The sequence below is a fragment of the Conger conger genome, chromosome 6, assembly GCF_963514075.1.
Source record: "Conger conger chromosome 6, fConCon1.1, whole genome shotgun sequence".
Lineage (NCBI taxonomy): Eukaryota > Metazoa > Chordata > Actinopteri > Anguilliformes > Congridae > Conger > Conger conger.
In genome coordinates this window covers 57,869,126-57,886,625 of record NC_083765.1, presented here as the reverse complement: position 1 = coordinate 57,886,625, position 17,500 = coordinate 57,869,126, and the positions used below count along the sequence as shown (strand labels likewise).

The window sequence follows — 17,500 nt, the reverse complement described above, 5'->3', positions numbered from 1 at the left end:
TTACAAAAGAGCAATTAAGATGAAGACACATCCTCAAGCGTGCAAAAAGTATTGTGGTAGTCACACCCGTCATGTTCAGAGCCTAGTGCTCTTAGGACCAAACTAACTCATTACATTTCTAACACACATTTCTGTGTGTTTTTCTGTGATGCAACTGTACTTGACAACAAATGGTATAAGAAGTGGAACAAACATACTTTGCTTATAGCACAGTATACCTCAGCATTATTGAGCAATGACTGGTTGAATACCACAGTATTGTAGATTTGAATATTGCTGAGATTCGTTTTCGTCAAGCACATTACATCAAAGTTGAGATACGACGGCAATGTCCGTATGAAATCACAGCTTTCTGTTAACATGCTCAAGAATGACACTGTGGGTGGAGCTAACGCGAGGGTCCATCACGCTGATAGTTTTTTTTCCCAATTACATATCGGAGAGCCGGAGGTTTAAACAGCCGTTACCGCGGTAGGGTTTAGACCGATCCGGTGGGTCCCGTGGGTTTTGCTCGGCTGCGTCTTAATGTCTCGAGGTGACGTGGAACAATTGAGCAGCGACGCGCCGATGCAGAACCAGTTCATGTGGACTGAAATAACTACACCAGCGCCCGAGGGTCGTTACGCACGTGGCCCGAGTGTGCTCGGCGAGCGTGAACTGTGCAGCGCTCCTGGGAGAGGGCCGGTCATGTGCGCGGGAGCGGAGTCTGGGGTCAGCCCGTATTCGGGCCGCCCTGCCACCCGCTCTGAGGACCCACAGAGAGAGGTGCGAGCAAGAAGCAGCGCGGCCAAGGAGAGCTCCATGAGAGCTGACTAAATGAACAGCGCTCGGCTCTCACACTGCAAAAAGGGACTGTTAAAAAAGGAAAACACCAATATTTTGGGAAATATAACTTTTTTTCCCCGACTTACCCAGATTTAGACAAGATGTTTGATTCATTTTTGTGCATTCACTGGCTCGGTTTGCATGTTAGCATAACGTGTTAAGACTTGAAGCCTATAGGAGTCAGTAGCCTACCTCTTTATGCTAAGCTAACATATTATGCTAACATGAAAAACGAGCCAGTGAATGCACAAAAATGAAAATTCTAAAATATTAGCATGTTTTAATTTTGCTTGAAATTTTGTCATTTTCTTGCAAATCTTGAAATGAGTCAAACTGTCTTACCCCCTTTGCAATATTTTTGTCTTATTTACCAAAAAAGTAATATAAATAAGATTTTAAGTGTAAGACCAAAATCCTAAAAGACCGACTTTTTGGTTTCTGCAGTGAAATCATCTGACAGACATCAGTCTAGAAAAGGTTGCATGCATCCGATAGGGATAAACTGGTCTCCTTTACAGTCTCTGTCCAAGATTACTTTGAACATTGCCCAGCAGTGCACTTTGAACTCTGGCTCAGATCCTAGTGCGGGGTAAGGATCTGCTGAAACGCGTTCCAGTTCTGGAGCAGCGCTCGTGTCAACAAGCTGAAACAATAGACCCTCCAGGTCCCACTGGGGCTGTCTCTATGCAGTCTGGGTGAGGCATCTGACCACAGAGGTCTCATCATTGTTCAATTTACATATTGACATTTGAAGCCAAAGCACACAGCGCGCACTCGCACAATGGTCTCTACCTTTGAGATATTTCATTTCACAAAATCGGAGACAACAGGGTTTCATCAAGTGTGCTCATTGTGCCATTGTGCTAAACATCCCCAAAACAAACATAGTAAAAACATTAATCCATAGTTTACACCAATGTACAGTATTTGCAGCTATTTCTTCAAATGAAAAAGGTTTTTTTTCTTTCATCTTGCTTGTTTGAGCATTGAGGCTTTCTCCCAACATTTGTACTCCTGTTATCTTCCAACTGGCACATTATAATTTCCAACAATAATAATAATAATTAATACTGTAGTACTATCTTGATAGTTGTGGTGAGATATGTAATGCATTTGATATCAGAGACACGTCCACTGAGGTAGAAAATAAAATACCCAATGGGCGACAAGCCAGCTATACCCCAACTTCATAGGGCCTAGCCCAAAATAAGAGCTCCACCATGGAGCACACTGAGCTGTTTAATGGACAGGGGAGACTTACATTTCAACGTCAAACGACGTCTTCCTCAGAGCCAAAAACCAACACTGAGGTGTTGCAGGAAGTGGCGCGTGTGCACTTCCTGTGCCCCATGGGTTGGATACAGGGCTCCACGGGGATCATCCACTGAGCACGCTCCATTAAACCTGCGTAGCCGCCACGGCAACAATGACATCACGTGCTGTGGAATTGCAGGCCATTGGCCCCCACTGCAGAGTGTCTGTGTCTGCTCTGCTCATTGTTACAGCGTTAACTCTGCGTTCTCACGCGATCTGGATGAGCCGCGCTTAAAGGGGCTGGGGCCACTTTCTGAGCCGCCGCTAAGCTAACGGGGGGCTGCTCCACCGCCTGCATCTTTTAGTGAGATTCAGTTTCATTCATTCACATTTTATGTGTGTGGCGCTTTTCACAGGAGATTGTCACAATGAGGCTTTACAGTGTAATTGAATGGCAAAAAAGAAATAAGCAATGAATTATTTCCAAAAAAATAAAAACCTAGTGCCTGAACTCCCACATACGTAGCAAGCACGGGGACAAAAACCGTCAAATAGTGGTGAGAAAAAACTCCTCCATCAGTAGTAAATTGGATCATTTCCAGAAAAACTCAATGAAATACAACAACCTAAAGGAAATCAGGAGAAACAGCGTTAAATTGCACATGGTTAGAAGAACAAAACGTAGAGGGTGTTTTACAGAAAACCAGGTGTAGTGGGGACATCTTCCATCAGTGTGTGTATGTGTGAGCGGGCTGTGAAAACAGAGGGGCAGAGTGTTACCCCTCTCCTGCTGAGTGGATATCAGGACATTTTGGAGTATATTTAGTGCCCCTGTCCACCACAGCTAAATTATGCAGTGCTATTAAATTAAACAAACACATCAGCAGTAGAAAATAATATCTATAATCTTATTACGATGATGTAGCTTCCCTCAGGCACCAATGGCTGAGACACTAACACAGACTCTGAACTGATCAAAACTTGAATGCCCAGTTGCCTTAAACTCCCGTGTTAAATTTATGTTTATTAATTACATTTCCTCTGCTGACAAAGCTTTGTTTATTTATTTTTTTATTTAACCAGCCCCTCTGACATCTTGTTTTTAAAGGGGTACTTTGTATGCTGTGACTGAGCATAACTCAAGAGCCATGTACTATTATCAACATGCATACTATTGAGTATGTATGTTGAGTATGCTGGATGAAAAAGTTAAGTGGGTAAAATTTTCTCGAAATATTGCGCACTTAAAATGCCAGGATGATATACTTACAGTATTTGCGGTGCTTCACATACTTCTCAGTAAGTAAACCACCATTTTAGTAATGGTTCTGGACAGTCAATCACCAGGATTTTATGACCATGTATGACTCGCCCGATTCCTTACTGCACAGTTTCTGGCTCCAATTTAAAGTAAAAGTCAGAAAGTAAAAGTCCTGCCATGAGTTTCTACCACTCATTAACTCAGCCAGCTGATTCCACTGATTAGTTCTACCTCCTGGCTGAAGATTGTGCTAATTAGCACATCCTGGTGGTTGGAACAAAATACTGGGGAGGACCTTTACCATCTGAACCTGGATGCTTCAGCTCTGTCCACCTGCCTGAAAGGCCAGTATCAGAAATGAACCCAGGACAGACAGAGGCAGTGTGGGTAATGTAGGCGCTCGCTGTTTCTCTACGATAAAATGGAGGCTGAGAAGCAGGCAGCCTCACCTGTGACCCTTCTGCCACCCCGGATTGTGTGCACGCCCCTGACCGGGACGGGATTGGCCAGACATGTGAGAGGGCTCCACCCCCATAGGGAGGGGAAGTGAGGAGAGGAGGGGAGGACATTATGTATAGTCAGAGGGTGCGTCCTAATACTTGAAAAACAACTCCTGTTTAGGAGACAAAGAGAAAAAGATGATACTTTATTTGTGTATTGGGATGCAACCCAAGCCTCATCTATGATGGTCTTACATAAGCAAATATTAAAACAATATAAAAACTGCAACAATGAGCCAAGCTGGGCTAAATGGCCTGCTGCCATCTCACCTTTTTATATTATTTATGTTTATGTTCTATGTATTACACATGCAGAGAGAGGTAGCTCAAACCCCCCCCCCCCCCCCCCCACATACACGACTATACAAAAATACACCACAACAGAGAGGATTTTCCTTTGGTGCTGCAACAATGCAACATACATATGTCTGATTGAACAAATGCAAAACCACATCTATTGTAAAGCAATTCAGTGCAAATCCAGCCCACTGTGATATTTTCCATAGGAAAATACCTTTGGGTATAATGCTACAGAGGCATTCCTGAGCATATTAATCATTGCTGTACCAGTGTTGGGCTGGCCTAATAATGCGGAGACGCAACACTGGGTCTCACACAGCAGACAGCTGTCAGTAAGCGGAGGCTGCATCCACCCGACCCTCTGAACTGCCCACTTTACCTCCATGTGGCCTTTCTGCCTTGCCTGCTAGTTTATTACCTCATCCATTACCATCTCAACATGTTGTCCAGCAGAGGATGGGAATCCCCCTATAGGCAGGTGCCTCCCAAGATTTCTTCCCATCGGGGAGTTTCTTCTTGTTACTGTTTCAAGGTTTTTCTCCCCACTAGGGAGTTTTTTTACTTAATGTGCTATCTGGTGGATCAGGGCAGCCATTTCCCTTCCTTTCTTATACTCTGTACAGCGTCTTTGCGACAGTCCTCTGTTAAAAGCACGATACAAATAAAATTGAATTGAACTGAACCTCTCTTTCCTGGACTTAAATGCTGTAATTCTGAGCCGGACTGTCGCTCAGTACCGGAGGACACCTCTAGGGGGAGCCACTGTCTGTTCTCTGCTCACTTACGTGGTCTCTCCTCACTGGGCTTGGTGGGGATCTCTTCCACGCAGTCCGCCGGGAACCAGCCCACGTGCCCCCTCGAGCTACCCTCCCAGAATCCTCCTTCACCGATGCTCAGAACTGGGGGAGGGAGAGAGAAGAGAGAGGGAGGTAGGGAGAGAGACAGAGAGAGAGGGTGAGGGAGAGAGAGCGAGGGAGGGTAGGGTGAAAGAGAGGGAGGTAGGGAGAGAGAGGGAGGGAGAGAGAGGCAGAGAGGGAAGAAGGAAGAGGGGAGAGAGAAAAAGGGAAAAAGAGAGAAGGAGAGGGAGAGAGAGGGAGGGAGAGAGAGAGCACAAGATAAAGATAGAGAGAGGAGGGAGAGAGAGAGAGAGAGATTTACAAGGTGAGATTTTTCAAATCCATTTTTAACCCTGATTTTTTTTTTCCTTTTCTCCCAATTTGGAATGTACACCCATTTGGAATGTACAATGCATCTCTGTGCCAGTCATATCACTACAACCACCTCCACTCTCTTCCAAAAGCCTGGTCTGCCAAATGCTGCATTTTCACTAAAATAATGACAAAACAAGCAAGAATACCACGAAGGGGCGATTGAACAGAACCTTCCAAAAATGTTTTAACATTTCCCAATTATCACTTCATCATATTTCATGCTAATCTTCCAATCGCACGATGTTTCTTACAGTCTAATTACCGGCAAACAAGAGAACACAAATCAGTGGCACAGAAGTTTGAAATAACTGGGGCTGTGCTTGCAGCCAGGAGGCATAATCTGTGGACCTAGCTCTTCACCATCTGGTGAGGAAGCTCACACAGGCCTGAATGTGTCAAGCGCTCGATCGGCTGACTCATGTGCGGTGCGCTGAGCTCCATTTACTCAGCGTGAGGGTTCTACCGCACACGGGCACCGCTCAACCTGCAGCTCCACACGCTGGGCTAATGGAGAACATGTGTAAGTATGGGGTTTTTGGCCAGTGTGTAGTTCATGCCACATGCAGTATGGCTATTGTGTGTTTCAGTGATTAGACGTGTAAGATATTCTGATGTGGCCATCGGTATGTGCTGTAATTTACATGACAACAACAAAACACATAAGTATGGACTTCACAACAGGAAGTATTTAGCATAGATGCGCAACAGGAGAGATAAGTATTTAGTATGGGCTACACTACAGGAAACATGAGCATCTAGTATGGACTAAACAGGACACGTACTGTAAGTATTTAGTATGAACTGCACTACAGGACACATATGGAGACTGAGATGACTATTGCAGAACATGGTTGTTGTCTATACTTAACCATTTCTGTGTGGATTTTGATGTATGCTTGGGGTCATTGTCCTGCTGGACAATCTACCAAAGACCAAGACGCAACCAAATTTTCAGCCAAGATTTCCGGGTACTTCGTTGACTTAATTATGCCAAATGGCTAATGTTAAATGGTGCCCCTCGACCACTGGCAGCAAAACATCTCCAAAACATCAATGATCCACCGCCATATTTGACAGTAGGTATGAGGTGCTTCTCCTTGTATGTATTCCATTTTGCCACCGAACATGTTGATGGTGTGTATGGCCAGAAAATTGGGTCTCGTCTGTCCATAGCACTCTCTACCAGTCATAATTCTAATGAGATTTGGCAAAGATGCTTGATTTTGTTCATTGTGGTCAGTAAGGGCTGTCCTTGTGCCACCCTTTAAAAGAGTTTGCTGGTAGGGAGGTGCCATTTTATGTTACCTGATTTTTTACACTCCAGTGAAACAGGAAGTGATGAAATGACAATATAATTCCTTCAGACTGAGATGAAATTAAAGTAAGATTGAATTTATCTACAATAATAGTTAGGCACCTAATTTGGCACCTGTGGTTTTCAGATAGATTACTAAATAAAAAACATTCACATCAGTATTTAGTATGCACTGTACTACAGGACACATCAGTATTTAGTACGCACTGCACTACAGGACACATCAGTATGTAGTACGCACTGCACAACATGACTCATAACCTCAGTATCATATGGGGCCATAATTGTATGAAACACAGTGAACATCCATCTCTGGGCCCGGAGGTGCTGAGGGACTGACCTTTGACCCTGTCGTTCTTGTACAGGTTGATCTCTCCCTCCCCCTGAGGCTGGTAGGACCGCACCACCACAAAGTGCCTCCCCGGGACAGCGCTGTACAGCTTGCGCTTGGAGCCCTGGAAGTCCAGCGGGGACTGGGCCTCGCGGTTGGCACTGGGGCTGGGGGAAGAGCAGAGGAGGGGGGTTAGCTGCTGAGGTCAGGGGACAGGCCTGTGAAGCTCCACTCCAGACAAGCTGAAAGAAAAATTCACTTTCTACTCACTTCAGTCAATTTCTTCGCAACCATACGAACATGGTCTTAAAGTATATATTCCCCAAAATTTATATTTATATTGTAATACCTACGTTATTTTCCATCCACTTCCTGGAAAAAGCTTTGAATTTTGAGTTTACATCATCGTGTACCAGTGGGTGTGTCTGTCTGTCGATTTTCCCTTCCCCTCCAATCAATATCCTTTAATACAGCGGCCCACATTCTTCCCCCTCTCCGCCCTTTAAAAACCCCTGAAAGATTTGTTTCACACGCATTTACGTCATATCACAGGGCTGCTAGAGCTGGTCGGCTGAAAGGACTAAATTCCGCTTCATGGTATCTTTAAAAACAACCAAAAACTGAAATAATAATAACTTTCAACTGGCAGAAATATTGACAGAGCCCTGGTGTTCAGTGTGATGGAGTCTAAGTGACAGTCTTGCAGTAAAATGTAGACACAGAGCTCCCTCTGGTGGCCAAAAGAGGCTAAAAGTGGCTATGATTTCTCATTTGCATTTTATGACACTTTACACCAGGAGTATCCAGTCTTATCTGAAAATGGAAAATTGTCTGAAAAATTTTTTTTTATATACTAGCCCAGGACTACGACACCCGATTCGACTAGTTAAGTAATCACGGTCTTCGATCAAGACCTTGCTACAGAATGTGGAATCAGGTGTCTTAGCGCTGGCTTAAAACAAAAACCTGCACTAGCGCCAGCCCTTTTCGGATAGGACAGCCCTGCTCTATGAATAATTGTTAAAAGAGAGAAGTCCAAACAGTTAATGTCAGTTAAAGCCAGATAAAGCAACAGGAGTCAGATACACAAATTAAGGATAGGCCTTCCCTAAAAACTGCTTGTGAGTCATACAGGTAAGGGTGCAGGAAGGTTACAGCAAAGGCCATCCTTCACTGCTAAGTCATGCCATGACTTTGAGCAGAGTCCTACAGGACCCCATGATATTTACGAATCCTTACTGAAGTCCTCCAGGGCGACCTTAGGTATGACAGGTCGGGGAGATGATGATGCTTTGATGTGACAAATACTTCAGTCTTCAGTCGACGTCACAAGACAAAATGGAGGATAGGAACCAAAGAGGGGCAACTCTGTGTTCACTCCAACCCCAACAAAGCATGCCTTATTCAACACCCAACCCTGTTCCTGGAGATCAACCGCCCTGTAAATTCTCACTCCAAACCTAACAAAGCACAGCTCATTCAACACACAACCCTGTTCCTGGAGATCTACTGCCCTGTAGATTTTCACTCCAACCCTAACAGACCACACCATCATTCAACAGCTAAAAATTTCATTGAACTGCTAATTAGAAGAATCAGGTGTGCTGTGTTAGGATTGAAATGAAAACCTACAGGATGGTAGATGTCCAGAAACAGAGCTGAACAGCCCTGGCCTAAAGGATAAATAATTACTGTCTTCATCCAACTCCAAGTCTGGCTGGAATTTACCCTTCCTGATACTGTTTCCTATTCCAGGTACTGCTATATTAGAGTCTTGCACGGTGCAATTGAGCCAACCAAGAGGATCAGAAGGTGGGGTTTGCACTTATTGAAAGTATTGAATTGGTTCCAAAGCACCAGACAAGCTGAGTAAAGAATAAAAATGTATTTGTATCCAGGATAATGACGTATTGACCCAGCTCTGATGGCCAGCTGCCCCAAAGGCAGGTTCACAGCTGCCTGTATCAGGGCTGTCCCGGTGAGTTAACCACTCACCTACCTCAGTCAGCTAAGCATACATACATAGCTGCCTGCTCCTCTCAGCCAATGAGAGCGCAGCCCAGCTGGTCGACTGCAGAGTGAAAGAGCTTTTTTTCTCTCTCTCTGGAGAGAGAGCACAGAAACTCGTCCGTAGGCACTGCCATGACAGAAAGGGTCTACAGATACGACTGGAATTACACATTTGGAGCCTGGAGACGGACAGTCAACATCGTACCCCAACCACGCGTATGACTACTGCACAATCTTAGCTGCACATCCTTTCTCTGACCAAAGCAGTGGGCTGCTGTATTTACGTAAAAGAACAGAGTGAAACAAATCCTGGAATTTCACTGAAAGAACAAGCTCAAAGCATGAGACGTTGGCTGAGACAGAGCTATGAATAACAGCACCGTGTGCCTATTTTTAATCCTGAGAGTTACAGTAGAGGTAGAGGCAAGACACACAGCAGATTAATCACCTTTGGGCTCCAATTATATCACCCACAAATAAATCTGTTGGCAGATTCTCAGTGCATTCAGACTATGATGTACATTTATGGGATGCATAATTTATTAATAATTAGCCACCCATTTCTGGGTTGTTGTGGTAAGCGCCGGTTCATGACAGTCATTTCCCTATAAATCTGAGATAGAGCTGTCCAATGTAAACCTACTTTAAGTCCAAAACTGCTCGAGGGCTCAATAGCAAAAGATAATTTGATGTGACTGACCACCCTTACAAAAAACTGCATGTTAAAAAACCATGTGTCCAAGAAACACGTGTACACCCAACATGTGAACTATTGAAATAATCCCATTTATAAGATGAAAGTGGGAACCTATGCTATTTGAAGTCACATGATTTGTTAGAACATGCGAAAATTGTAGTTCACATTTGAAAGAAATCTGTCACTTTTGAAAGTGTATAATTTCACATGATTTCATGGTACGTTTTTGTTTTCGCGTGTGGAAATTTTCATGTGAAATTGTCCAATTACAACATTTTCACAAGGATCTGAATATTTGAAGTCACATGTCACAAGTATAATACACATGGGTAAATAAAGATTAATAAATAAAAATAAAATCTGAAAACAATTAAGTCACTCTGCTGTTGATGTAATCAATGTCATGTTGATGAGTAGTATGGAGGAAAAGATGGCGTGAGATTGTGAATGAAGGATGCAGTCTCCCTCCCCCACTCGCACCTGGGAGCAGCAATAGGCTGCTGTCAATGTCAGTCTCAGTAGAGGCTTTCTCATTGGCCAAGAAACCATACTGACTGCTGATCAGGACATAAATACAACTGCATGTAGCACTGAGACAGTTTGATGTAATAAGAATAATAATAATAACACAAATTTTCATTATGTTTGAGAAAAATGCTGAAGCACACATCTACGCAGAGGGTATGACTAGTCAACCGAAGTATGATAATAGCCATAGCCATAGCAACAGCTTCAGTAACTAGGGACACTGTCCCATTTTAACACACATTCCCGTGGCATTTAAATACATTTGTGTTGGATCATTGCTGGCCTGGCAGAATGGGCTAAAATGGTGGCCAATTAAAACCTGCACAACAATGGAGTGTGATTTCACAGGAGACACACGCGCCGAGCCCAGCGCACGGAGTGACAGCTCAGAGCAGGGGCACGGTCGAGGGAGAGGGCGAGGGGGAGGGGAATGAATCACGGGTGGGAGTCGTTTATCCGGGGTTTTCCTGCACCAATGGAGAGGTTCTGGGCTGGGGGAAGGCGGTGGGCTTCATTAGGTCTCTTTTTTACCTTTTGTTTAGTACAGTAATCACCCTACTGTGGAGGCCCAATTACTGAGCCCTTTATGTGTGATCTCCTGAGATACATACACACATACACATACACACACATGCATACACACATGCACATACACACACACATGCACGCACATGCACACACATACACACATACAGTAAATAGACAGACAGACACACACACACGCAGACACACACACAACCACATACGCACATGTATGCATGCACACACACACCCACACATACACACACATATACACACATGCATATACACATGCACATACACACACACTTGTACATACACGCATACAGTAAATAGACAGACACACACACACACGCAGACACACACACAAACACACACGCACATGTGCGCGTGCACACATCACACACACACACCACATACATGCAAACACAGCTCACACTGTACCATAGCCACGTACAGCATAATCTGGACCAATCAAAAGACCACCGACTCACTGTGGCCTGTGCCCCCCTGATCTCTGCTCCCAAGTAAACCCTAATCCCAACAGCAGCCCCAGTGCTACAAGCACCAAGCAGAATCTACAGGTTTAAAACATCCGCTGCACAGAGTTCATATGTATGCTATCCATACGCTGCCACCTATAGGTATAGGTATAGCATTGAGGACCCACTAGTGAAGACTTACACTGCAACCTATGGGCACAGACACACACACACGTTGGTATATACACACACACACCGGAACACACATACACACACAAACAGACACACAAGCACACACACACACACATATACACACCCATAGAAACACACACACACACACATATACACACCCATAGAAACACACACACACACACACATATATACACACCCATAGAAACACACACACACACACACACACATATACACACCCATAGAAACACACACACACACACATACACACCCATAGAAACACACACACACACACACACACCCATAGAAACACACACACGCACACACACACACACATACACACCCATAGAAACACACATACACATACACACACACACACACACACACCCATAGAAACACACACACACACACACACACACACACACACACACATACACACCCATAGAAACACACACACACACCCATAGAAACACACACACACACACACACACACATACACACCCATAGAAACACACACACACACACACCCATAGAAACACACACACACACACACACATACACACCCATAGAAACACACACACACACACACACCCATAGAAACACACACACACACACACCCATAGAAACACACACACACACACACACATACACACCCATAGAAACACACACACACCCATAGAAACACACACACACACACACACACACCCATAGAAACACACACACACACACACACACACACACACACATACACACCCATAGAAACACACACACACACACACTCTGCCTCCGGTGTTGTCCAGCAGGTCTGTGTGTGCGTGCGGAGTGGTCAGCAGCGAGGGGGGTGTGCGGGGGGATGTGTGGGCCTCCGAGGACCCGGGCGGATCATTAAAGCATGTCGATTGCGTAATGGGATCTCCAGGAGAAAAGGAGATTAGGGACAGAGCGCACAGCACAGCGTGTCCCGGCAGGGGTCTGCCACAAACACACGCTGTTCCTTTTGATGAAGCGACCTGCAGCCCCACCTGAAGGGGAGAAGGGGCTCCGTAACTCCGGGAGCAGACAACAGGAAACCTGAAAGCTCGCTCGGGGGAATTCAGCCCGAGATACGAGAGGAAGCGAGGTACAGATAATAACGAAATGTTCTTGTTTTTTTACTATGTCCGTCTCACACTCTGAAATTCGTTCAAATATTTTTTGTGTAGGGGCGACATGGCTCAGGCAGTAAGAGCGGTCGTCTGGCAGTCGGAGGGTTGTCCTTGAGCGAGACACCTAACCCCCAAATGCTCCTGACGAGCTGAACGCCACGGTCGCCTTGCATGGCAGCCATGCATATAAAAGCCAACCATTTACCATTTGTGTGCCAATAAACTGTCATTGTACAGATCTGGTGCAGATACAAGCAACAGAAGTGCATTGTGAAATTTACTCCATTGGCAAATCTTGAAATTAGTCAAGCCCTGTCTCACTGGAAATATTTTTTTTTATTTTAATAAAAAATAGATGGAAATAAGATTTAAAAACTAAATACATGACGACAATACTTTGACTTATTTTTTGTTTTCTCCAGTGAAGCTGTACTACCTGCACACGGACACACACAGATAGCATTATGTCATAGAGTAACAGAGTGTAATTAGTAACCCAAACTGTATTATTTGCACACAGATACACTCGAGTACTGCGCCATAGTGTAACCGTGTATGTAATTAGTAACCCAAACTGTACTATCCATACACAGACATACTGTGGCACATCTAAAACAGTTTTAAACAGTGTCATTGCGTAACCGTGTATGTAATTAGTAGCCCAAACTGTACTATCCATACACAGACATACTGTGGCACATCTAAAACAGTACTAAACAGTGTCATTGTGTAACCGTGTATGTAATTAGTAACCCAAACTGTACTATCCATACACAGACATACTGTGGCACATCTAAAACAGTTTTAAACAGTGTCATTGTGTAACCGTGTATGTAGTTAGTAGCCCAAACTGTACTATCCATACACAGACACACTGTGGCAGTTGCGTAATCACCCACCTGACGTGGCGCTGGGGGGGCTGTCTCCGGCCCTCCTCCCCCAGCCGGTTGAGGGAGGGGGAGCGGCTGCGGGGAGCGCGGGAGCCCCGGCCCATGGTCTTCACTGTGCCATTGGGTCTGCTCTGCATCTGCTGGAGCAGGCGAGGGGAGAGGCTGCAGTGGGAAGGGAGGGCCGAGGACCCGGCAGACGAGGCGGCGGCCGGAGACCAGTCCGGCGCGGCGACCGAGGCGTTCAGGTTGTTGTCACTGTTGGAGCGCAGCAGCACCCGGGGGGCCGAGAGCGTGCTCCTGAGACCCCCCCGCCGGCCCGAGTACGCCGGTGCCTCTCGGAAAGGCACTGCGGGAGATGGAAGGAGGGAGAGAGAGAGAGAGAGAGAGGGAGAGGGTGAGAGAGAGAGAGGGAGAGGGAGAGGGAGAGGGTGAGAGAGAGGGAGAGGGTGAGAGAGAGGGTCAGAGAGAGGGAAGGAGGGAGAGAGAGAGAGGGAGAGAGGGAGAGAGAGAGAGAGAGAGGGTGAGAGAGAGGGTGAGAGAGAGAGAGGGAGAGGGAGAGGGTGAGAGAGAGGGTGAGAGAGAGGGAAGGAGGGAGAGAGAGAGAGAGAGGGTGAGAGAGAGGGAAGGAGAGAGAGAGAGAGAGAGGGAGAGGGTGAGAGAGAGGGAGAGAGAGAGAGGGAGAGAGAGAGGGAGAGAGGGTGAGAGAGACAGAGAGAGAGAGAGAGGGAGAGAGAGAGGGAGAGAGAGGGTGAGAGAGACAGAGAGAGAGAGAGACAGAGAGAGACAGAGAGAGAGAGAGACAGAGACAGAGACAGAGAGAGAGAGAGAGAGAGAGAGAGGGTGAGAGAGAGGGAGAGAGAGAGAGAGAGGGAGAGAGAGAGGGAGAGGGTGAGAGAGAGGGAGTGAGAGAGAGTGAGAAAGACAGAGAGAGAGAGAGAGAGAGGGAGAGAGAGAGGGTGAGAGAGACAGAGAGAGAGAGAGAGACAGAGAGAGAGAGAGAGAGAGGGAGGGAGAGAGAGAGGGTGAGAAAGACAGAGAGAGAGACCGATAGAGAGAGAGAGGGAGATAGAGGGAGATAGAGAGAGAGAGAGAGAGAGGGAGAGAGAGAGGGTGAGAAAGACAGAGAGAGAGAGAGAGAGAGAGAGAGAGAGAGAGAAGACGGACATCACAAAGAGAAGGCATCAGGGAACGCACAGAGAACATACAGCCACGCTCGGGCAAGGCAGACTGGGCACACATGAGTGAGGTGCACACTGCAAAATACAAGTCTTAAAAAGTATCTTAGTCTTATATTAAGACTTAAAATCTTATTTCTATCACACTTTTGCTTGATAAGACAGAAAGATAATTTCACTTGTAAGCAAAAAGTTACTTAAAACAAACTAATTTTCAGAAAAAACTAGATTGTCTCATTACAAGAATAAGACTTTTTTGCAGCACAGATAACACCCAGCCACAGTGGATGTGGTACAAACACTGCAATTTATTTTACAAATTGAAATGTTCATTCATTCATTCATTCATTCATTATCCTAACCCGCTTATCCTGAACAGGGTCGCAGGGGGGCTGGAGCCTATCCCAGCATACATTGGGCAAAAGGCAGGAATACACCCTGGACAGGGCGCCAGTCCATTGCAGGGCACACACACCATTCACTCACACACTCATACCCACGGGCAATTTATACTCTCCAATCAGCCTAACCTGCATGTCTTTGGACTGTGGGAGGAAACCGGAGTACCCGGAGGAAACCCACGCAGACACGGGGAGAACATGCAAACTCCACACAGAGAGGCCCCGGCTGACCGGGATTCAAACCCAGGACCTGGGTTAACACAATTGTTTTTGTACTGAAAAAAACATTGTATATATATATATATATATATATATATATATATATATATATATATATATATATATATATATATATGTAGTGCTACCCACTGCACCATCCGTGCCACCCAAATTGTAATGTTTGTCTTGCAAACATTAACTAAACACAAACATTAGTAAAAACCAGCAAGCAATCCCTACCAGCAAAAAGTACCCATGAGTCAAAGCAACCCCCTAAACACACTCTATTTCTTGGTTATAATAAATAATTGGTAATCTAGCTGATGCTTTTATCCAACGTGACTTACAGTTGATTAGAGGACAATCCCCCCTGGAGCAATGTGGGGTTAAGGGCCTGAACACTGTGCATATCATATTGTGGCTACACTGGGACTTGAACCACCAACCTTCCAGGTCCCAGTCATGCACCTAAGCCACTACGCTACAGGCTGCCCTAGTGACCCAAGTCCTGGTTAGAGAATCTTATTGTCCACTTAACTGATACTGTACTGAAATAATGCTCTGCCCAGCTCAGGAAAGGCAACTGGCTCAGTGTTAACACTGCAAAAAAGTCTCAACAAACGTTTTAGTCTTCTAATAAGATTAAGACATTATTTTTTTCTCTCAAGTAGAAAATATTAGCATGTTTTAAGTTACTGTTTGCTTGACAAGCGGAATTCTTACCCCATTGGCAAATCTTGAAATGAGTCAAACTCGCTTAGCTCGTTGGCAATATTTTTGTCTCGCTTAGAAAAAAAGTTAAACGAGTAAGATTTGAAGGCTCAATATAAGACTAAAATAGGAGTTGGACTTAATTTTGGTTGTTGCAGTGTGGCTGTCCAGATTGGAGGGGATCCAGCCCATTAGCTCATATTAATGACTGCATTTACAGAGGAGCTGGAAGAGAGAAAGCGCTCAGTAACTCCACCCCCTGTCCCACATTAACACACAGACAGGGGTTCTCAAGGGACGGAATGAAAATAGTTTTCTTTTCACCTTCCCCCCATCCAATGTACATTTGTGCAGAATCACAACTTTTCACGTGGCAGAGGTACAAACTCTCTCTTCCATAACACCTCAGTAGCCACATACAATTTCAAAATAGGTGCAGTTTTCCCTGTTCCTGGAGAGCTTTTAACTTACACGTACACTGTATTAATCTGAAGCGTAGTGAGCAAGGCCATTGGATCGTATGAATGATGCCTACATCAAAGTCTTCTGCATTGTTGTGAACTGCACGGTATAAGCAACCATGGCACTCCTTTCATGAAGATGTATGTAGTACAGCAGTTTCTCTATCAAACCACTCATTTCCATATGGACAGACAGAATGGGGAATTTAAACATACATATATATTTTGAAAACGCTGTTGCTTTTTTTGTTCCAGGCAAGCTCACATCCTTGCATGACCTTGTCATTAACCAGTTACAGTATATACTGTTTAACTGCAGTCAAAAGGAATGGTCCAACATAAAGGTCAAAAGATATACACACTACATCTCTATGCACTATAAGTCAACGTTTTTCATGGGCAACAGCTTGGAGGAAAACATTTAAAGCGTAATGCAGAAATGCATATTCTAAAGCGTGGCCTGGTTTTCTGGTGCTTGAAGGTTAAACGCGAAAGGTGTCGGGCCCAACATTTGGTGGGCCCAGCTGGGGCCATCCACACCTCATTAGACAGGGGATCCATGTTTCAGAGCGAGTGTAAGCTCACTGGGCTAAATGCTCATCCAAACCATGTAAGCTTGGGACACTGTCATCACTGGGGCTGTGCTATGCCCCTGAGCTGACACTGTACCACACTACGTACCTGTACTACAAACTGTATATGTATACTATCTTTCAGCTTACAAAAGGCGACTTTTAGTATACGAGTAAAAAGTATGATGGATTTTTGGACATACTATGTTGTTGTAAAAACATGCCACTTTAATAACGTTGATGACACCAGCTAGTTTATGTGACTTTGTGTAAGGAAAACCTAAATAACTACTTTCTGCTAAGCATAGTGAAAGGTAGCCTTCTAACTCTCCACAATACATATCACTCACACAGCTACCAATAGGTCTGTGTACTTTCTAGGCAAGTCAATTAAGTACGTCAATAAAGGTCTGGCCCACATTAATGGTTTGATGTTTGAAACAAAATGGGGAAGCAATGAGTTTCTGAATTTGCACATGAACTTGAACAGTGTTTTCCAATCTT

At 44.9% G+C, this 17,500-nt stretch overlaps 1 protein-coding gene across 1 annotated transcript in view; it reads right to left on the bottom strand.

Annotated features, from left to right (window-relative positions):
* Positions 1 to 17,500, bottom strand: part of LOC133131612 (SH3 and multiple ankyrin repeat domains protein 2-like) — a 153,127-nt gene that overhangs the window by 81,520 nt on the left and 54,107 nt on the right. The window contains exons 10-12 of the mRNA XM_061246984.1: positions 13,467 to 13,803; positions 7,007 to 7,164; positions 4,926 to 5,039 (exon numbers count right to left, since the gene is read on the bottom strand). Of these exons, the coding sequence (XP_061102968.1) occupies positions 4,926 to 5,039; positions 7,007 to 7,164; positions 13,467 to 13,803 (609 nt within the window). The remainder of the gene's footprint in view (positions 1 to 4,925; positions 5,040 to 7,006; positions 7,165 to 13,466; positions 13,804 to 17,500) is intronic.